Raw genomic sequence first — 20,677 nt, 5'->3', positions numbered from 1 at the left:
CGTCTTGTGAAATCATAGCCAACATAACGAAGAATGTGAAATTCTCTGCGTACCCAAGGAGTGTTGACAAATTGATGGATCTGATGAAAGACTGGGAGTACTATTGTGATTGTGAACTCATCCTACAGCCTTCAAGGCTCCGTTTGAGAGTTTAAGGAAAGATTGTACTTTACTCTAATGAAGGTTTAATACAATATTCCATAGTAAGGGGAACTTAAGAAATGCATTTTGAAGCTTAGAAAAAATCTTTAAATCATTTTTGTACTTTTATAGTACTCTCAAAATTAAAAATATACTAATAGTAAACATTTTCTTCTCAACACAAGTGAGAGATTTATGTATCTTTTCCTCCTACCTCCCTCCATAGTAGTCTCATTGGACAAAGTTTAAAATAGGCAATGGTTGCCGAATGTTGAAGTTCTGTTGTGTAGATAAGCTATCTCCAATCAAATTAAGTTACACATATAAACACAATGATTGTAAGTTTAGTATGGAGTAACAAAATTTAGAAGACCAAAAGCATTGTAGTGTAGTTTAGAGTAATAAAATTGTACAAGATTGTCCATTTGAATGAATTGATTTTGTGTTTATTTAAATTAAAATATCAATCTCCCTTAAATGATATTGCATGGAGTAAAACACACAGAAACATGAGTGAGGTGCATGTCTGTGTGTGGCAGGCTCACGGCGTCGTGTGATTATCACACATCACATTTGTGCAGTGATTAAGTGGATTTGACTTCATTCATAGCCAATAAACATGCTCATCATTCAACTTTGATAAATCATCCTCTCTTTTTAATATATGCAATCTTCAAAATTATGGAAATTGGAGCAATAAAAATGTAATGGTAGATGAAGTCATGAAGACATTATCTATTTAAATATAATTATTTCATGCAAGATGAGTCCATTTTAGAGACATTCTCAACTAAAATCCATTTTCTTTTAAAAAGTACACTGTTTGCCTTTAGTTTCAGCGTCGAGTAGTTGCATTTGGTGCCGTTATACAGTGAGTTATAGTGGGAGTCACGATATTGCCCATTTTTTTAAATATAAAAATTAAAAAGAAGAAATAAACTATACTCTGGCCTAAACTTTTATTTCATATATTCATTCATGACCTACGCGCATTACTCTCTTTAGATCTAAATAGGGTTGGAAATAGGTCAGGTGGCCTACAGGCGCCTTCGGTCTAGCCTGTTTAAGCCTGATTTGACTTGTTTATTAAAAATGTTAGGCTCAGGCTTTGAAAAGAGCCTATTTACATAAATAGCTCAGGCTTTTAAAAAAACCTACAAAGCCTGATAGTCCGGCCTGTTTATATTTAATAATTATTAATGTTATTATTTATATAATAATTGTATTATGGCATACTTAATAGACTTTGTCGTAATCGTATTTGTTATTTTATTAACTTTTAATTCTTATGCTAATCATTTTATTAGCTTCTTCTTAATGTTTAATGTTGTAGAAATTATAAAAATTTATATGTGAAATAGGCTTTAAGGCATGTTTAGCCTATTTAAAAAGACTATATAGAGGCATTTATGTAACACAGACTTTTAAACAGACTATAAGGTCAGACCAGACTTTAAACAGGCTCAGGCCAGGCCAAAAAAATTGCTTTTGATAGGCCGTAGGCCAGGCTTAAGCTTGAAGAAAAATCGTAGGCCAGGCTCAGGCCTGTCAAAGCCTGGCCTGACCTATTCCCAACCCTAGATCCAAAGCTAGCTCCTCGTCTAATGTAGGCAACCACTCTTCCCATAAATGATTCGAAGTCGTTGTGTTGTATTTAAGTAGAAGTCAACAGTTTAAAGTCGTTCGATTAAAATTCGTCGTGTTCCTCCATGATCTACAAGTACCATCATGATATCCTCGTCTTTATGGCTAAAACAATGACATGATTATAGTCATTTCAATACGAGTTACATCTTTATTTTTATTTTTCAATCAAATATGTATTAATTAAGTCATTATTTCGATCATAAAAATATGGATAACTATTAACTTATACTTCTAAATAATAATGTAAGTTACCGTTGAAATTTCAAATATTTTTTAAGTGTTGGTTCACGATGGATCACTTATAGAGGTGATCCATATTAGAATTTCGAGTAAACTATCAAATTGGTCATTTTCTTTGTAACTCTCTCAAATAAGGCCTTGACTCTTACATTATCTTATATTAGTCTTTATCTTTGCTAAACGTTTCTCAATTTGGTCCCTTCGTTGATATTCGTTTTCTAACATTATTAAATGTGTGTTGATATGAAGTATTAAGTGTCACATAAACAATGACATTACATGATTTAAGTGTCATGTAGTCAACGGTCAATTTAAAATTCATTATCGGATGAAATTTTTTAATAAACACAAGGACTAATTCGGCGGTAACTTGAAAATGTCAATGACTATTTTGATAGAAAGTAGATGAAGACGAAGAGTTGTTTGATAGTAAGCGGAACAAATGTTCACAGAGGGACCAAATTGAGAAACATTTGACGGAGATAAGGACTAATTTAAGATATTGAAAGAGTCAGAGATCTATTGAAAGAGTTACGGTTGAACAACATATAAGTGAAAAGATCCATAAACTTTATGTTTTAAGGTTTTGAGTGAAGATGTGTTAATCCAACCTAACGAGACTCTCCCTCAACGACCCAACAATGGCCCCCGCAAGTGAGCATAAATATGTATCCATCCCAATGTGTTGTGATCAGTTAAATTGTGTGACTTGTGTCTAGTGCTTTATCTTATTCTAGAACAACAACCTCATAGTGTCGACATGGATTGCAAGGAAGATCTATTGATCGAAGAAGTCTGCAAGCTCTATGATCAAATCTCAAGCCTAGACACACTCAAACCTTGCGAAAATGTCAACACACTTTTCACCAAACTTGTTCTCACATGCATGCCACCTAGTCCAATTGATGTCACCAAACTAACCACAAAAGTTCAAGAAATTAGGTCCAAACTTATAAGGCTATGTGGTGAAGCTGAAGGCCATTTAGAAAGCCACTACTCAACAATCATAGCTTCATACATTAATCCACTCAATAATCTCAACATTTTCCCTTATTATTCAAACTACCTCAAACTTAGTCTCCTTGAATTCAATATCCTAACCAATCACTCCACTAATGTCCCTAAAAAAATTGCCTTTATTGGCTCAGGTCCACTTCCCCTTACTTCAATTGTCTTAGCCACAAAACACCTTAAAAACACAATCTTTCATAACTATGACATTGACCCTTTAGCCAATTCCAAAGCTTCTTGCTTAATTTCCTCTGATCTTGATTTATCAAAGCGTATGGTTTTTCACACCAATGATATAATGGATGTGTCAAATGGTTTGAAAGAATATGAAGTTGTTTATTTGGCAGCACTTGTAGGAATGAATGTTGAGGAAAAGAATAGAATCATTGATCATTTGGCTAAGTACATGGCACCAGGAGCACTCCTCATGCTGAGGAGTGCTCATGGTGCTCGCGCTTTTCTATATCCAGTTGTTGATACTAATGATCTTGGAGGTTTTGAGGTTCTCTCAGTGTTTCATCCTATGGACGAGGTTATCAATTCGGTTGTCATAGCTCGCAAGTATCCAATGGTTTTATTACCAAATAAGTGTTGTTCTGATGAGGTTCAAGCCTTCAAACCTCTGAGCAACCATGGGAATAACATGATTGAGGAATTGGTCGTGGAAGAGAATTAAGCTATAATTAACTACTAATTAATAAACTGGTCTTCATTTTCAGATCAATATGCATGTTTTCTATCTGGCTCTTCCCAATGCTTGACATGGCTATTGTGTCTTTACCAATCTTTAATATTTCCATTTATGTCTAATTTAACTTGTTTGGCTTATCTATAGCATCTATATATGTTTTTGGTGCTGTTGTTGATTTTCTTAATCTAGTATTTAATGAATAAATGAGGAAATCTGTGGTGTTTTAAATCATGGCATACATACATGTTAGTTTTCTGCACATGCATAATTAGTTGTTTTTTTCTCAACTTCACATTATTTGGATTCTTTCAGCCACAAAATGAGAGTGAAAGGAGAGATCGATGTTGGAGAGAATGAGGATTTGTCAATGCTATGTCATTGGTTGTCCTTAATTTTTTAAAACTTCTAACAACATGTTTGTTACATTGGAATGAATTGCTGAACCAAATTATCCTGAATTAATATCCAATTCAAGCAAATTAGGCAAATTTTTGTCAATATTATGTCACTTGTTTATGGTGATGGTACTGAGCATTGTTGATGATTAGATACACATATACACCCTCGTCTCATTTAAGTGTTTTGTTTGAGTTTTTCACACTTAAAGATAATAATTACTAGTTGTGAAAGATTGATAATTACTACTGGAGTAGTCAGATGAGCTTAAAAATTTGAGCCATCCAAAATTTACAAAGATGTCACTTGTAATGAAACAGATGGAGTAACTAAAATATATAGATTCGTTGGTGACACTAAAATTTGAGACACTGAAAATTACAAAGATATGCTAAGAATCCTGATTATAAACAATATTTTAAAAAGAATCTTTTAAAATCTCATAAAATCAATATAATCCCACACAATCTTTTAAAATTCTCAAAACTTTTTTTTTTTAAAAAAAATAGTCTTTCAAAATCTCAATCCAACACACTCCTAAGATTAGTAGTAGGAGTTTTGCAATCCTTATCAAGTACAATAAGGACAAGTACTACTAGTTAGTTGTATGTTGAATCGCATTCCTGAAGTGTGTGTTGAGAGTTTGATATCACTAATGCTAGAATTATTTTTTAAGACAATCAAGATCAAGTGTTGTTGTTTAAGGATAGTTATTAAGAAACAAGTTCATAGTTTACAATTCCAAGAATGTACTTCTACTATAGTTATTATTATTATTATTATTATTATTATTATTATTATTACAGTATTATTATTATTATTTTGTTTTTTTAGTGAAATTTGTAATTTTTTCCCATATATCAATGTAATATATAATATATTAAAACATATTAAAAACATCATAAATTTTCACTTTTACCAGTAGACATTATTGAAGTTGTTGTTCGAGTTCCTTATGATATGCAAGTGAAACAAGTTCTTGCTAATGGTAAAAAAGGGGCTTTGAATGTGGGCGCCGTTCTTATTTTACCAGAAGGTTTTGAATTGGCCCCTCCTGATCGTATTTTGCCAGAACACCAGCTAGTAAACATCTCAAATTCTCAATCAACCATTCAAATTTCAATAATGCTATGCCTTAACAGAGCTCAAGTCATCACCAACAAATTGGTCAATTTGAATTAGAACAAAGGCAAGTTCAAAACAAAAATACATTTATGGTGTAAAAGGTTGGACTACTGCAAGTATTTTCTGTAACATCCCCATTTTTCTAATTAACTTTATGGAATAATTAGAAATAATATTAGTAACTAAGTATAGTCTAATAATTATCATTGAACCATAGGGAGTCAAAGAATAGCAATTTGAGTAGTATTAGTGGTTCCCACTTGCCTTATGACAACCAATAGTTTCCACCTCACTATGTAACCACTCTTTGCACATGTAATGACAGTAAGATTCATTCACCAAAGCTTTTTCTCTCCCTCACGCCAACTACACACAAATATCAATTCCCAAAATCACTTTTGAAGAAGTTAGAATTTTGAAGGTGAGGTCTTCCTTTAATCCTCTCTCTCTCTCTCTCTCTCTCTCTCTCTCGTGACCTGCTCAACAACCACAAACTCCATGTATTCACCTCCCCTCTTTAGCCATTCACTTGCATTCAAAAACAGTGGGAATCTTCTCCTTTCCCAAGCTCTCTCACGAGCTCTCTTCCTCTGTCATCACTCTATAACTTGCCTCTTCTCTTGGCCACTCCTATTTTCAAGTATGAATCAGATTTTTTTAATTATTCTCATGTTCTTCTCAACAAAAAATCAGAATAAATACCCCTTTGGAGATCACAGAATCATTCATTCATTCATCAAACACAAGTAACACTAAGGAAAATCCATTCTTTCTTCAATCGAGCTTCAAGAACTCAATTTAGAGGTTTTGGATAGGAGCTGAAGGGAGTTTCTGAGGCAGTAACCGAGCTTGTTAGCAGATTAAAGCTCCATTCTCAGGTGGGTTCTTAGGTTCCTTACCTTAAGAATTAGTTAGAAGCTTAGTTGCCCCAAAATAATATTACTGCATACTAATATCAGGTTAATTTAGGATATTTAGAATTGAACTGTAATTGGATTAATTAACTACTGATATAAGTCCCTACATGACTGAAATAATGGAAATTCATGGAATCTATTGTAAATAAGTGATTTATAAACTCTTTGGAAAGTTCTGTTCTTGAAATTATGCAGGAAGTCATGTTGAATCAGTTCAAACGGGACATGAACCGGTGCACAGTTGTTCTAGAACACGAAAATGTGTGTCTGAAACTTATGAGTCGATGCATACATGATATGAACCAGCACATAAGTTTCGCAGCGTATTTTTATAAAAAAAATTATGGGCAACTTTGTATCGGTGCATACTTGGGTGAACCGGTTCAAGCACAACTAGCAGGCTTTGCATTGGTGCAGATACAGAATGAACCGATTCATGACACCCAAAACTTATTTTTCTAAAACAACTGAAGCAATTTATTATTTTTCTATAATAATTAGATTCCATGGTTTCATGTTTTCTTTCATGTTTTAAAATCAAGTTAGACTATTGTTATCCCATATTTTAGCTCAAGGTAAAATATGTTATAATCTTCAGTTCAAAAGTATTACTATAAAAACCTGTTAAATGACTTTAAATAGCCTCAGTCTTTAATGTCTTCAAGAACAAGAGAGATTATCTCTCTTATCTTATCGTTTAAATGAAGGTTAAGGGTAATGTCTTTAAGAACAAGAGAGTTCTAATGGAAAAACTTCATAGCTCAAGACTGAAGAATGTTTCGATGGAAGCCAATGAATCGAAGTAGTCAGGAATTGTGGACTTATAGTATTTTTCATTATTTAAGTGTGATTCGACTTCGACGGTTACAACGGTTTAAGGCCTTGGTTCATTTCAAATGCAAAAGGACGCGTGGCTGAAGTTTAGTAGTTTAACGTTAGAATAGACGTTACTTAGTTTTCTATAAATAGAAGTATGTATAGTCGAAATAGTGGTCACAATTCATTTACACAAAATCTCAAACACTCAAAGTATCCATGTTAAGGCGAGAAACGAGTTACTCGAGAAAGATGTATGAATCAGTGAACCTTTATACTTTCTTTGTAATTTTTACATTCTAAATGCAAGTTTACTTTCCATAAGTCTTTATTTTCTAAAGCATTTACAAATTCTGCATTTTATTGGTTCTCTCGTTCGAGTGAACTTACTTTGTTCGTATTTAACATATGTTTCAGAAATCAAACATATTGTTCTTTTGCAAAACAAGGATGTCTTTAAAGATAAACTTCCAAACTTTTATTAATAAAATGCATGAACAATTGTCCCAGGATTTACTAGTTGGTCCTTCAAGTAATTAATTCAAACTAGCGGTTGTTTACCAAAAATCAGTGTAAACAAATTGGCACGCCCAGTGGGACCGGTTGTTTTGTGCAATTTACATTTTTGAAAGAAGTTTATTTTCTAAAAATCCTTTTACAAATACTAAGACAGTTAGTATTTATAGTTTGTGTTTTGATTTTGTATGCATTTGAGAAGTGGTAAATCTTTACCAAATTTAACTAGTGTTAAATCTAGATCAAAAATGGTTAGACCACCAAATAATAATCAAAACAATAACAACAATGTCCCAAATCCTGAAGGACAGCCAACACAAGCGTCAATTAGTAACGCTACTGTCATGGCTCAAGGCTCTGGAACATCTGTTTCGAGCGTTCCTGCAGTCAGTTTTGGGAATATAGGGGTAACAATGCCCTCAACGAGTTCGACTATATCTGGGTCGATATCTTCGTTAGTATCACATGGTATAGGGGGCAGTCAGCCTGGTGCTGAAGATGTAAGGAGCCCCATTCGATCATTTCTGTTGAACCAATCAGGATTAGGAATGCCAGAATCTTTAATGGCAGGCTTACATAATTCTAATCAAAATTCTGAAAGGAGTACCATGCCTTCCCCAGCAGCCTCCGTTGTGGGAAATAGGACCAGAGACATTGCCTTACAAAATTTAACCAATGTAACTATGATGTCCTTTCGACAACAAATGGACGAGAGTAATCATGAAATGGTTAATACTCTGACTTCGCAATTGGGAACTATTTTGAATCCCTTGATTAACAATACAAATAACAATTATCAGTTGTTAGCCCATCAAATGGGGCGAATTGCAGATTTCTTTGGTACTCCTGCAATGCCTAACCAAAACCTTCAGCCCATTCGAAACCAAACACAGGTTCAGAACCAAGGGTTTCATGTGAACAATGAAGTTCCAAACAATCAAGTGCCACAAGTGGTACAAGAGGAACCACCGGCTCCAGTAGTGAACCATGTGCCAGAGCCTGAAGTAATTTTGGTTAATAGAAATCAGAATGCTGACGAAGTAGTTAGAAATGTGAAAAGAAATAATTTTGCGCAACAAGATAACTTGGCAAATTTAGTCGAAACTATCTTAACTCAAAATGGTTTCAATGTTGGCCAACATAGGCCTAACTTTATTTCCCCATTATCTGAGTATGTACTACAAACTGAATTGCCAAGGGGATGGAAAATCCCCAAATTCACAAAGTTTGCCGGGGACACAACTGAGTCAACCGTGGAACATGTGGCAAGATTTTTTGCTGAAGCAGGAAATTTGGCAGATAATGAAAATTTAAGGTTGAAATATTTCCCAAATTCCCTTACAAAAAATGCTTTCACTTGGTTTTCAACTCTTCCCCCTCGTTCGATTCAGCATTGGACTCAATTGGAAAGGGCTTTCCATGAACAGTTTTATATGGGCCAATCTAAGATTAGTTTGAAGGAATTGGCCAGTGTGAGGAGAAAGACACCAGAGTCCATAGATGATTATTTGAATCGATTTAGGCTACTCAAGGCCAGATGTTTTACTCAAGTGCCTGAACATGAGTTAGTCGAAATGGCTGCTGGAGGCCTAGATTATTCAATTCGAAAGAAATTAGATACACAACATCTAAGAGACATGGCACAATTAGCAGATAGGGTAAGACAGGTCGAACGCCTTAAGGCTGAAAAGGCTAGATCATCAAAGTTTCAAAAGAGGGAAAAGATTGCTTATGTCGAAACTATGGATGATGATGATGAGGAATATGTAATAAACTATGGAGACATAGAGGATAATGAAATTAATGTGGCCGAACTAAAACCTGGCCCTCCTTATGTCTGTAAATTACTAAAACCTTCGAATGGAAAAAATCCTGTCGAACCTAAGAATGATAAATTTGTTGCTAAAACTTATTCATTTGACATAACTAAATGTGATGAAATATTTGATTTATTGGTTACTGATGGCCAAATTGTTGTTCCAAAGGGATTGAAAGTGCCTCCCCTTGAACAACAAAAGAAAAGAGGTTTTTGCAAATTTCATAATTTTTTGGGTCATAAAACCTCACAATGTGTTCTTTTCAGGAATCTGGTTCAAAAGGCTTTGAAAGATGGAAGGTTGAAGTTTGGAGAGAAATCCAGACAACAGATGAAAATTGACGAAGATCCACTACAAATATCAGATGCTTCCTATGTGGAACCGGTCGAATGCTTGATGATCGATGCCATGGACTTATCAGGAGGCGCTCAATTGGTTTCTATTCCAGAGAATGAATACTACGAAAAAATGAAAGTAGTATATCCTGGGGCTGAAGAGGAACTGATTAACTTTCTGCAAAGGTGTAAGCTTAACAAGTCTGAAGTTATGCTTTGCCCAAGGTGCAGTGCTGTATTCGACAAGAAGGCCACTGAGGGCCTTAACAAGTTTATACCATTCAGAAGAAACAAAGAGAATTGGCCAAAGTCAAGGCCAATGAAAAGACAGAACATGGCGCATGCCAAATCAATACATCAAAGGTTGGGCAACCCAAATACTTTTGTGCCATCCAATAACTCACCAATGAACAAATGGGTTCATGGTCATGCACCAAACCCTGTCAGAAATTCTGTTGACAAGGGAAGTTCAAGTAAGAATCATTCGAGTCATTCTGTTGATTCGAAGAAGTATGCTTACAGAAACAATTACATGGGAAAGAATCCCATGACCCGCACACAATGGCGTAGGCATCAGCGCCAACAAAGACTCTCCCTTCAAGAGGCTCAAAAGACTGAAGACAACAAAGGAAAACAGGTGGTCGAAGCGACCAGAAGGCCTCTGAAAGAAAGATTGTCTCAACCATTGGCTGATCAAAATGTTGATGACAAGATCGAAGAGGAAAACTTGGAGGATGAGGATCTCCTTGACTCAGATCCTGAGTTTGATGTGCTGGTGAACGTAGTTTCGATTCTCCCTGCTGAATATGAGTGTGGTAAGAAGTGACCGAAGGAGAAGATGAGTTCGATGAGTTTGAATTGGCTTTACACAAGCCAATGTGTTATTATGTGATGAATAATGGCTGTTTAGAGGAACAGATGGCCAATTTTGAGAGGCCAACTGAGGGAATGAAGAATCATTTGAAACCCCTCTTCATTCAGGCCAAAGTAAACAACGTGGGGGTCAACAAAGTGTTGATTGATGGAGGAGCAGCAGTAAACCTGATGCCAGAATTCATGATTACCAAGATTGGTAAATTTTCTACTGACTTGCACCCTCACAACATCGTTCTTTCGAATTACGAAGGTGAGACTGGTTTCTCACTGGGGGCAATTCAAGTCGATGTGGCGGTTGGCAGCACTGTTAGGCCAACTTTGTTTTTGGTTGTAGCATCGAAGACCAATTATAATCTGCTTCTAGGAAGGGAGTGGATACATGGTGTTGGAGCAGTGCCTTCGACTCTCCATCAGAGGGTAAGTATTTGGAGAGATGATGGTGTGGTGGAAAATATCGAAGCCGATCAAAGTTATTTTAGGGCTGAGACACACCACATAACTAAGCATTCATTTGATAAGAAGTTGGCGAATATATCGCCATGTACTGAACAGGGATATGCCTATGCCCCTGCTGATAATGTCTACCATTCTGTCAAATTAGATCCAACTCATGGGTTTATTTGGGAGAGAGAGGAGATAGATGATGGTCCTTATGAGGATGAAGGCAAATTCCGCCCAACTGGGTGGGACTTCGAAGAGGACCACAATGACTAAGCCCAATGCTTGGGCCAAGATTTCGGCTTACATGGCCGAAAACAGAATAAATATGGCTTTAGAAGCCACAATGCTGCAAGAAAATATGGCTGTCGAAGCCAATAACTGTGAAAATGGCAAAATATTGCCGATGACTCAAAAATTGGACTGCATCTATGATGAAGAACCATTAGGATTTGAAAAAGATCCTTCCAGTTCCAGTCAAAAGATGCAGGCCCAATACCCTTTGGAGGAAATAGATATTGGAGATGGCTCGATCAAAAGGCCAACGTACATAAGTGCTAATATCCCAAAGGACTTGCGTGATAAACTGGTTGAACTCCTTAAAGAGTTCAAAGATTGTTTTGCTTGGGATTATGATGAAATGCCAGGTTTAAACAGAAATTTGGTCGAACACAGATTACCCATTCGACCAGACAAGAAACCAGTTAAACAATCACCAAGAAGATTTGCACCAGAAATCCTATCTAAGATCAAGGAGGAAATCGAAAGGCTGCTGAGAAGCAAGTTCATCCGGACTGCCAGGTACGTCGAATGGTTAGCAAATATAGTTCCTGTCATTAAGAAAAATGGTTCTCTTAGAATATGTATAGATTTTAGGGATTTAAATAATGCTACCCCTAAAGATGAATATTCGATGCCTGTAGCAGAAATGCTAATAGATTCAGCAGCAGGGTTCGAATATCTTAGCATGTTAGATGGATATTCTGGTTATAACCAAATTTTTATCGCTGAGGAAGATGTGGCAAAAACAGCTTTTCGATGCCCAGGGGCTTTGGGTACCTATGAATGGGTCGTAATGCCGTTTGGATTGAAAAATGCTGGAGCCACATACCAAAGAGCAATGAACTCAATTTTCCATGATTTTATAGATACTTTTATGCAAGTATATATTGATGATATTATTGTTAAATCATCATCACAAAATGATCATTTGGTTTGTTTAAAAAAGTCATTCGAAAGAATGAGGAAATATGGATTGAAAATGAATCCATTGAAATGTGCTTTTTGTGTACATGCAGGAGACTTCCTTGGATTTGTGGTGCATAAAAAAGGCATTGAGATAAACCAAAACAAGACAAAAGCTATTTTGGAGACTAACCCTCCAACAAACAAAAAGCAACTTCAATCCTTGTTGGGAAAAATCAACTTTCTGAGAAGATTCATTTCGAATCTAAGTGGTAAAGCTCAAGCTTTTTCACCATTGCTTCGACTCAAGAAAGAAGATGTTTTTACTTGGGGGCAGGATCAGCAAGAAGCATTTGATGAAATCAAAAAATACTTGTCTAATCCTCCAACTCTGATGCCACCAATTAGAAATAAGTTTATGAAGTTGTATATTTCAGCATCTGATACCACATTAGGTAGTATGTTAGCCCAAGAGAACGAAAATGGCGAAGAAAAGGCCATTTATTATCTAAGTAGAGTCCTTAATGATGTTGAAACTAGATACAGTAGTATTGAAAAGCTTTGTCTTTGTTTGTACTTTTCTTGTATGAAATTGAAGCATTATATAAAGCCTATTGATGTTTATGTTTATTCTCATTATGATGTTGTTAAACATATGTTGCTAAAACCAATTTTACATAGTCGAATTGGAAGATGGGCCTTAGCTCTTTCTGAATATTCACTTTCATACAAACCTTTGAAAGCGATTAAAGGCCAAATAGTGGCTGACTTTATTGTTGATCATTCAGCAATCGAATCACCTCAGAATTACATTGCTCTAGAACCATGGACTTTGTATTTTGATGGGTCTAGACATCAACATGGTACTGGAATAGGTATTTTGATAATTTCCCCACAAAAAATTCCTACCAAGTTTAAATATAAAATCAATGGTATTTGTTCAAATAATGAGGCTGAATATGAGGCTGTGATAGCAGGTTTAGAAATATTGTTGAGCCTGGGGGCAAAAGACATTAAAATAAAAGGTGATTCAGAATTAGTGTTGAAACAATTGACAAAAGAGTACAAATGTATTAAAGAGCATTTGATTCGTTATTTTATAGCGAATGCGTTACTAAAACGTTTCGATTCGATTGATATAGAACATGTTCCTCGAATAGAAAACCAAGAAGCAAATGACTTAGCACAGATTGCTTCAGGATACAAAGTGTCCAAAGAAAAGTTGGAACAATTAATAGAAATCAAAGAAAAATTGATTTCTAATGAGCCAATGCAATTGGAATTGTCAATGCCAAAACTTGAGGGGGCAGAGATGTCACCAAATGACATAAATAATTCTGATAAAGAAATGAATTATGATGAATTCCAAATTTTTGTCATTGACAATTTAGTAGATGGTGATTGGAGAAAACCAATTGTAGAATATTTGGAGAATCCAATCGGGAGTGCTCCTCGAAAGATCAAATATAGGGCGTCAAATTATGTGATCATTGGTAATGAATTGTTTAAAAAGACCCTCGAAGGAGTACTGTTGAAATGCCTTAGTGAGAATGAGGCCTACATAGCAATCTCTGATGTTCATAGTGGGGCTTGTGGTTCTCACCAATCAGGCCATAAGATGAAATGGCTTTTAGTTCGACAAGGCATGTACTGGCCATCTATGTTAAAAGATTGCATAGATTTTGCTAAAGGTTGTCAAGAATGTCAAAAACATGCAGGAATCCAACATGTACATGCAAGTGAATTACATTCGATAATAAAACCTTGGCCATTTAGAGGTTGGGCATTAGATTTAATTGGTGAAATAAAACCAGCATCATCAAAAAATCAAAAATACATAATAGTTTGTGTCGATTATTTTACCAAATGGATCGAAGCCATACCCTTACCCAATGTTGATCAAGAAGAAGTTATAAGTTTTATCCAAAACCACATTATTTATAGGTTTGGAATTCCTGAAACCATCACAACTGATCAAGGCTCAGTGTTTACTGGTCGAAATATGCAAGAATTCGCTTGGCAAACAGGGTTTAAACTTTTGACTTCGACACCTTATTATGCGCAAGCAAATGGTCAAGTAGAAGCTGCCAATAAAATTATTATTGGATTAATCAGAAAACACATTGCTCAAAAGCCAAGAAATTGGAACAAGACTTTAAATCAAGTATTATGGGCATGTAGAAATTTCCCTAAAGAATCAACAAACTCTACTCCATTTCGATTAACATATGGTCATGATGTCGTGTTACCAGTGGAAATTTATTTGCAATCTATCAGAATTCAAAGGCAAATGGAGATACCAACTGATCACTATTGGAGTATGATGTTTGATGAATTGGTTGATTTAGACGAAGAAAGGCTAAGAGCGCTTGATACTTTAAGTAGACAAAAAGAAAGAGTAGCAAAAGCCTATAATAAAAAGGTTAAATCAAAAACCTTTGAAGTGGGGAATTTAGTTTGGAAAGTTATTTTGCCTATGGACAAAAAAGATAGAGTTTTAGGCAAATGGTCTCCAAATTGGGAAGGACCTTTTAAAATAATACAAGTGTTTTCGAATGGTGCATATGAAATAGAAGAATTAACTTCAGAAAAGCGAACATTGAACATAAATGGTAAGTATTTGAAAAAATATAAACCAACGCTTTTAGAAGTTAATATCAGCACAGAATAAATATTCGAAACGAAATTGAAATGGCATAAACAAAGTAAACGTGCCATAAAAGGCAATTGTCAAGGTTACAAACCAAATAGAAATAAAACCAGATAATTGTTCGAATAGTTAAAAATTTAAAAGAACATAAAAAAAAAGTCTAAGATGAACACTTGGACTTGAAATCAGCATAATGATCCTTAATAAGGCCAACTTCGACGGTCTGGATCTTGATTGCATCTTCGAGAGACTTGATCTCTTCTTTGATCACAGTAGCAGCACTGAAGTGAGAAATACCTTCCTTCGCAGCCTCTCGAATAGATTCTTGAGTGGTAGCAGCAACAGCTTCTTCAATCTTTGAGCGCTTTGCTTTCTCTTCGAGGATCTTCTTCTCTCGATCAGCAATCTCAGCTCGAAGAGATTCTATCTCTGCCTCCCACTTGGAAATATTGTTGGTACATTCCTGAATTCCAAGACCTGGTTGCTGAACTTGTGCTTTCATTTGGTCAACTTTCGATTGAGCAGTCATGGCCTTCTCGAATAATGCATCATAAGCAGCCTGCTGACCAACAAGTTTTTGAGAGTTGCGTTTCAAATTTTGCACAGTAGTAGCAAATTGGTCCAAGATAGATTCGAGTTGGATGACCTTCCCCAAAGTCTCGAGATCAATGTGAGGATTATGCAGCTTGTTCAAGAAAGATTTATGTTTAAAAGCATTAGCAGGGTGCTCCTCCACTGATGCCAAGATATCTCCATTAATGAAATCCTGATACAGCTTTGAAATCAGAGAGTCTTGTCGAACAGAAGAATTGATTTATGAATCTGAAGCAGTCGAATTACTAGGTCCACTCGAACTCACAGGATCAGAAGTTGTCTTGGAAATCAGAAGTCTCAGAGCAGCCTCAGGATCATGGATTTGCAAGGCAATGAATTCCTCTTCAGGAAGCCCTAGGCTGGCTGATAGTTTCGACGTTGAAGTTTCAGGCAGCAATTCTGATCCTCCAGCTTCTGCTTCCTTCATGGCTTCAGAGTCAAATTCTTCTTCTTCTGAGGAAGTCTCATTAGCGTCGACTTCGACTGCTGCAGTCTCGTTCCATTCTTTGAAAGGAGATGTTCTGTTATCAGTTTCAGTGGATTTAGGATGCTCTGGTATGATCTTTTCGGAAATAGTGGTCTCACTGTCTTTGAGGGTATCACCACTAGACTTGTTCGATATGATGTCCTAAAAAATGGAATCGAATATGAGGGAATATAACTTTACTTATTATAAATGAGAAAACGCAAGTAAAGTAGTACAAATACCTCTGGATTGATGTCTTGCTGGGGCATGTTATCCGAATTATTGAGAGTAGCATCAGGCATAGCAACATCTTCTTGAACTTCAACTTCAGGGGTAGGCTCTTGTTGTTCACTCGAGATCGAAGGCGTTTTAAGGTTGGTTGCAGAAGGATCACTTGAAGACTTGGACTTCTTTTTATTCTTTTTCTCCCGGGTTTGATCCTCTGAACTTTTCTTTCCTTCTTTCTTCTTTTCTTCTTTCCTCTTTTCTTTCTTTTCCTTCTTCTCTTTCTTCTCTTTCATCTTCCTTTCCTTCTCTTCAGCAGAAAGACTATCAGAAGTAGTTTCTGGAATATTTGTTTCGATATTCACAGGAGGCTGGCTCCTCTTTCTCTGGAAACTTTCTTCTTCTTCTTCTTCTTCCTGCTAATAGAAGTCGAGACAAGAAACATTTGAATTAATGGAATTGATTTGGGAGAAACTTTGAAAATAAACCAGGAGTAAGAAAAGATTTATACCTCTTCTTCGTCACTGACGACTATCATGCTAGGTTTTGGCTTCTTCGATGGGCCAGTCTCAGTAGAAGTGGTGTTGGTGGGTCTTTTACGTGCCTGGAAGAAGTAGGTTAGAAAGAATAAAAATTTAACTTAGAATTTTCAAGGAAAAACAAGTTTCGATTCAGTAAGTACCTTAGAAGGCTCTCCAGCTGTTTCAACCGCCTTTGGTGTTGGTTTTTCTTTGACTGTCTTAACAGTTTCTGTAGCTTGTTTCTTGGTAACTAGGAAACATAAGCAAAGGGTTAAATCGAAACAGTATGAGAATATATGACAAAAGAAAAGTGCATATATAAAGACAAGTTACCTGTAGTTCTGACTTGCTGTTCGATTCTATTAATCTGAGGTTGAGTAAAACCACTCTCCAACCTCGAGATAAGTACTGAATCTCCCAGGTGCTTGCTGTTAAAGTATCGCCTCCACCAGTTGGCAAACTCTTGTGTACAGTAGTAAGAAAGGTTGAAGTCAAATGGCTCGAAACCATAAACATTCTCGCGGCTAATCTTCATATACCTTTCATATAAAGTGGAAGTCACAGTAGTCCCAAGCACAATGTTCTTCTTCCTTATATACATGCTCTTTGGTCGAAGCTGTGAGAAACCAAATTGTCTAGAGACCAAATTCGGTTGATACCCAACTAATGCATATTCAGAAGATAGGGTACCAATTCGAATAGACAGAATGGTAGGGTCTAAATATGCTGTCTAGGTTTCATTTATTTCCTCCTCAGCATTTGGATTTAGCACTGGTATCTCTTTGACGAATCAGGAGGGACCAATAGTTCTTTTCACAAATGGAGCGTGTTCAGGCTTGAATTGGTCGATGGCTAAGAAAATTTTCATGTACTTCATGAAAAGTTGTTGAGAGTTTTGTTTGAGGGGATTAGGTTGGAGCCTTATTAAACGGGTACCTTTAATTTTCCTTTTGGCTATCAAAGCCTGATGTTCAGTAGGAATGAATAAACCAAGCTCTTTTTCAAAAGTGGCATTTAACCACAATTGTAATAGCCACATAGGCCCAGCAGCTTGAAAGCATCCATCTGTGGCAGCTTTCTTCGATTTCGATTTAGCAGGGACTAAACCTTTCAGGTTATCACAGACCTCCCCAATGGATTCATACAAGGTTGCCAACAGAAGGCGTCCTAAAGCAAAGTGGCATCCTTCATGTATTTGCACAGCCATAGGGATGAATTTCCTAGCAATTTGAAGAGATCGAGAGCAGAATACATAATGGGATAACCATAAATTGAGAAAAGCCACATGTTCTTCATCTGAGACTTCTTCATTCTCAGGTCCTGAATGTTTGAGGATATAGGCAGAAAAGGCATTCTCTTTGTAGTTTAAAGTGATGTTATCACTAGCGTCATTGGGGCTGTAGGTTTTGCCAGTGGGTCTTAACCCTGTGATAGCTGACACATCGAATAGGGTGGGTGTCATCATACCACTTTTAAAGTGAAAAGTGTTGGTAGATTTTTCAAAGAAATGCATTGCAGCAATGAGCATTTCAGGTTGATACTTAGGCCCTATCCTAGAAAATTGTATTAACTCGAAGATTCCATAATCTTTCCAGAATTTGCCAAAGGATTGTTCTATTCGATCAAGCCAAGTAAAGTAAAGGTTGTTTCCGTAATAAGGATGGGATCGAAAGGGTTTATAATTTGTCAGCATGTATTCGAAATTATAGGGTTTGCTGTCAAAAATTCTGGGCTCGCAAGTTTCGAGACATGGAAATATCTCATCTACTTCCCTAGTCAAGTTCGTATCATCTGGAATCGGACCACCAAAAGCATAAACATTTTTATTAATAGCGAAGGGAATCATTACCTGACTTTCCCAGATTTCTCGATGTTCTTTGCTACCTTTGGGTTCTGGAACGTACTTCGTTCCATCATCAGCAATGGAGAAATCACTCCATTTTCCAGTAAAAGGGACTTGGATCTTGTTGGATGAAGACGCCATGGAAGTTTTTGAAAAGAAAAGAAGATGAAAAGATATGAATCTGAGATCTGAAAAGGTACGAGTTGAAAGGTTTAATCAAAGATCTGGTGAGTTCAGAGTCGTTTGAGTCTTCGTTGTTTCAAGATTGGAAAAAGATTGAGAGATTTTCTGGAGCGTGAGAAGCTATGGAGGAAGTTGGAAAAGTTTCAACTGAAGTGGTGAAGCTCTATTTATAGCCATTCTTAGATTAAGACAAAATTTAATTAAAAAAAGGAATAAATGCTAAAAAGGCGCTTTTTGCCTGTTCCGATTCAACTTCTCAGGCTGACGCGTGTCCCACTACTCAAAAATGGTACAGAACGTGACGGTTTTGTAAGAAACGAAGCGGTTACCTTTTAAATGCCATGACATCATCAGTTCGAAATAAAGGGATGGCGTTTGGAATTGCAGAGGTACTTTAAAAATGCCCATCTCTTATTTCATTCGAATCATTCAAATCGAAATAGGCATTTTTGGGGGCAATTTGTTATCCCATATTTTAGCTCAAGGTAAAATATGTTATAATCTTCAGTTCAAAAGACATTTATTACTATAAAAACCTGTTAAATGGCTTTAAATAGCCTCAGTCTTTAATGTCTTCAAGAACAAGAGAGATTATCTCTCTTATCTTATAGTTTAAATGAAGGTTAAGGGTAATGTCTTTAAGAACAAGAGAGTTCTAATGGAAAAACTTCATAGCTCAAGACTGAAGAATGTTTCGATGGAAGCCAATGAATCGAAGTAGTCAGGAATTGTGGACTTAGAGTATTTTTCATTATTTAAGTGTGATTCGACTTTGACGGTTACAACGGTTTAAGGCCTTGGTTCATTTCAAATGCAAAAGGACGCGTGGCTGAAGTTTAGTAGTTTAACGTTAGAATAGACGTTACTTAGTTTTCTATAAATAGAAGTATGTATAGTCGAAATAGTGGTCACAATTCATTTACACAAAATCTCAAACACTCAAAGTATCCATGTTAAGGCGAGAAACGAGTTACTCGAGAAAGATGTATGAATCAGTGAACCTTTATACTTTCTTTGTAATTTTTACATTCTAAATGCAAGTTTACTTTCCATAAGTCTTTATTTTCTAAAGCATTTACAAATTCTGCATTTTATTGGTTCTCTCGTTCGAGTGAACTTACTTTGTTCGTATTTAACATATGTTTCAGAAATCAAACATATTGTTCTTTTGCAAAACAAGGATGTCTTTAAAGATAAACTTCCAAACTTTTATTAATAAAATGCATGAACAATTGTCCCAGGATTTACTAGTTGGTCCTTCAAGTAATTAATTCAAACTAGCGGTTGTTTACCAAAAATCAGTGTAAACAACTATAAACTAGGTGAAGAAATTATGACTGTTTAGAATCACCCGGGAAGGTTTAATTTTCTTTTGGGTAGGACAACAATTAAGTAAATCAGATAAGTTATGTTATTCAGTATGCGTGGTCGCTAGCACCATGTCAGTGGATTCATTCAGAATCTAAATTTATGAATTAAGAACTGTAAGCTCATGTTGTATTCCGACGTACATTATTATCGGTAATACCAGGCCAGGCACTCCGGGACCGGCTTACCCCGGGGTGATCCTGTTATGATAAAAAAATTGACAAGATAATTATTATGTGTGTTACACCTTTATTGCTTATAATATGTAAGACTTATAAGAATTTTATTCAGATTAGAAATATACACACTTTGGAAAATTTCCCCCGGTGTAGTCACCATTAGTCGGGTAGTAGGACTCACTGAGGCTTAGTAGTCTCATCCCACTCCTCTTAATTTTTTTTCAGATAAGCAGGTGGCATAAGGTAACGAGCTTTTGGATGGAGCTTTTTATGTTCAAGGACTTCATGTTTAAGTTTTATGATCATAATATTATGTTGTGTATAAGTTTAAGGCTATGTCACTTGCTTACGAATTCATGTATTCAGCAACTGCGTTTGCCAATTCTGAACCCTTTTGTATTGTAAGTTTAATGAACTCTGTATCGATTAAGCATTTTCGCATTATATTCTAGACTATGTAATGTGGGGTGTTACATTTTCCATGCAGCACTTGCAAA

At 36.0% G+C, this 20,677-nt stretch overlaps 1 protein-coding gene and 1 long non-coding RNA gene across 2 annotated transcripts; both read left to right on the top strand.

The window, feature by feature from the left end:
• The first annotated feature begins 2,727 nt into the window (after positions 1–2,727).
• On the top strand, positions 2,728–3,968 carry LOC123890199 (nicotianamine synthase-like). Its single transcript, XM_045939786.1, has one exon. The coding sequence runs from the start codon at positions 2,789–2,791 to the stop codon at positions 3,713–3,715; it is 927 nt and encodes a 308-aa protein (XP_045795742.1). The 5' UTR covers positions 2,728–2,788; the 3' UTR covers positions 3,716–3,968.
• A 1,595-nt stretch (positions 3,969–5,563) lies between these two features.
• On the top strand, positions 5,564–20,653 carry LOC123890147. Its single transcript, XR_006802742.1, has 2 exons — positions 5,564–6,129; positions 20,406–20,653. It is a non-coding gene; the product is annotated as an uncharacterized LOC123890147 (long non-coding RNA).
• The last annotated feature ends 24 nt before the right edge of the window (positions 20,654–20,677 follow it).

This window comes from Trifolium pratense, linkage group LG1, assembly GCF_020283565.1.
Source record: "Trifolium pratense cultivar HEN17-A07 linkage group LG1, ARS_RC_1.1, whole genome shotgun sequence".
Lineage (NCBI taxonomy): Eukaryota > Viridiplantae > Streptophyta > Magnoliopsida > Fabales > Fabaceae > Trifolium > Trifolium pratense.
Note: the sequence above shows the minus strand (reverse complement) of the source record. Positions and strands in the feature narration are given on the sequence as shown.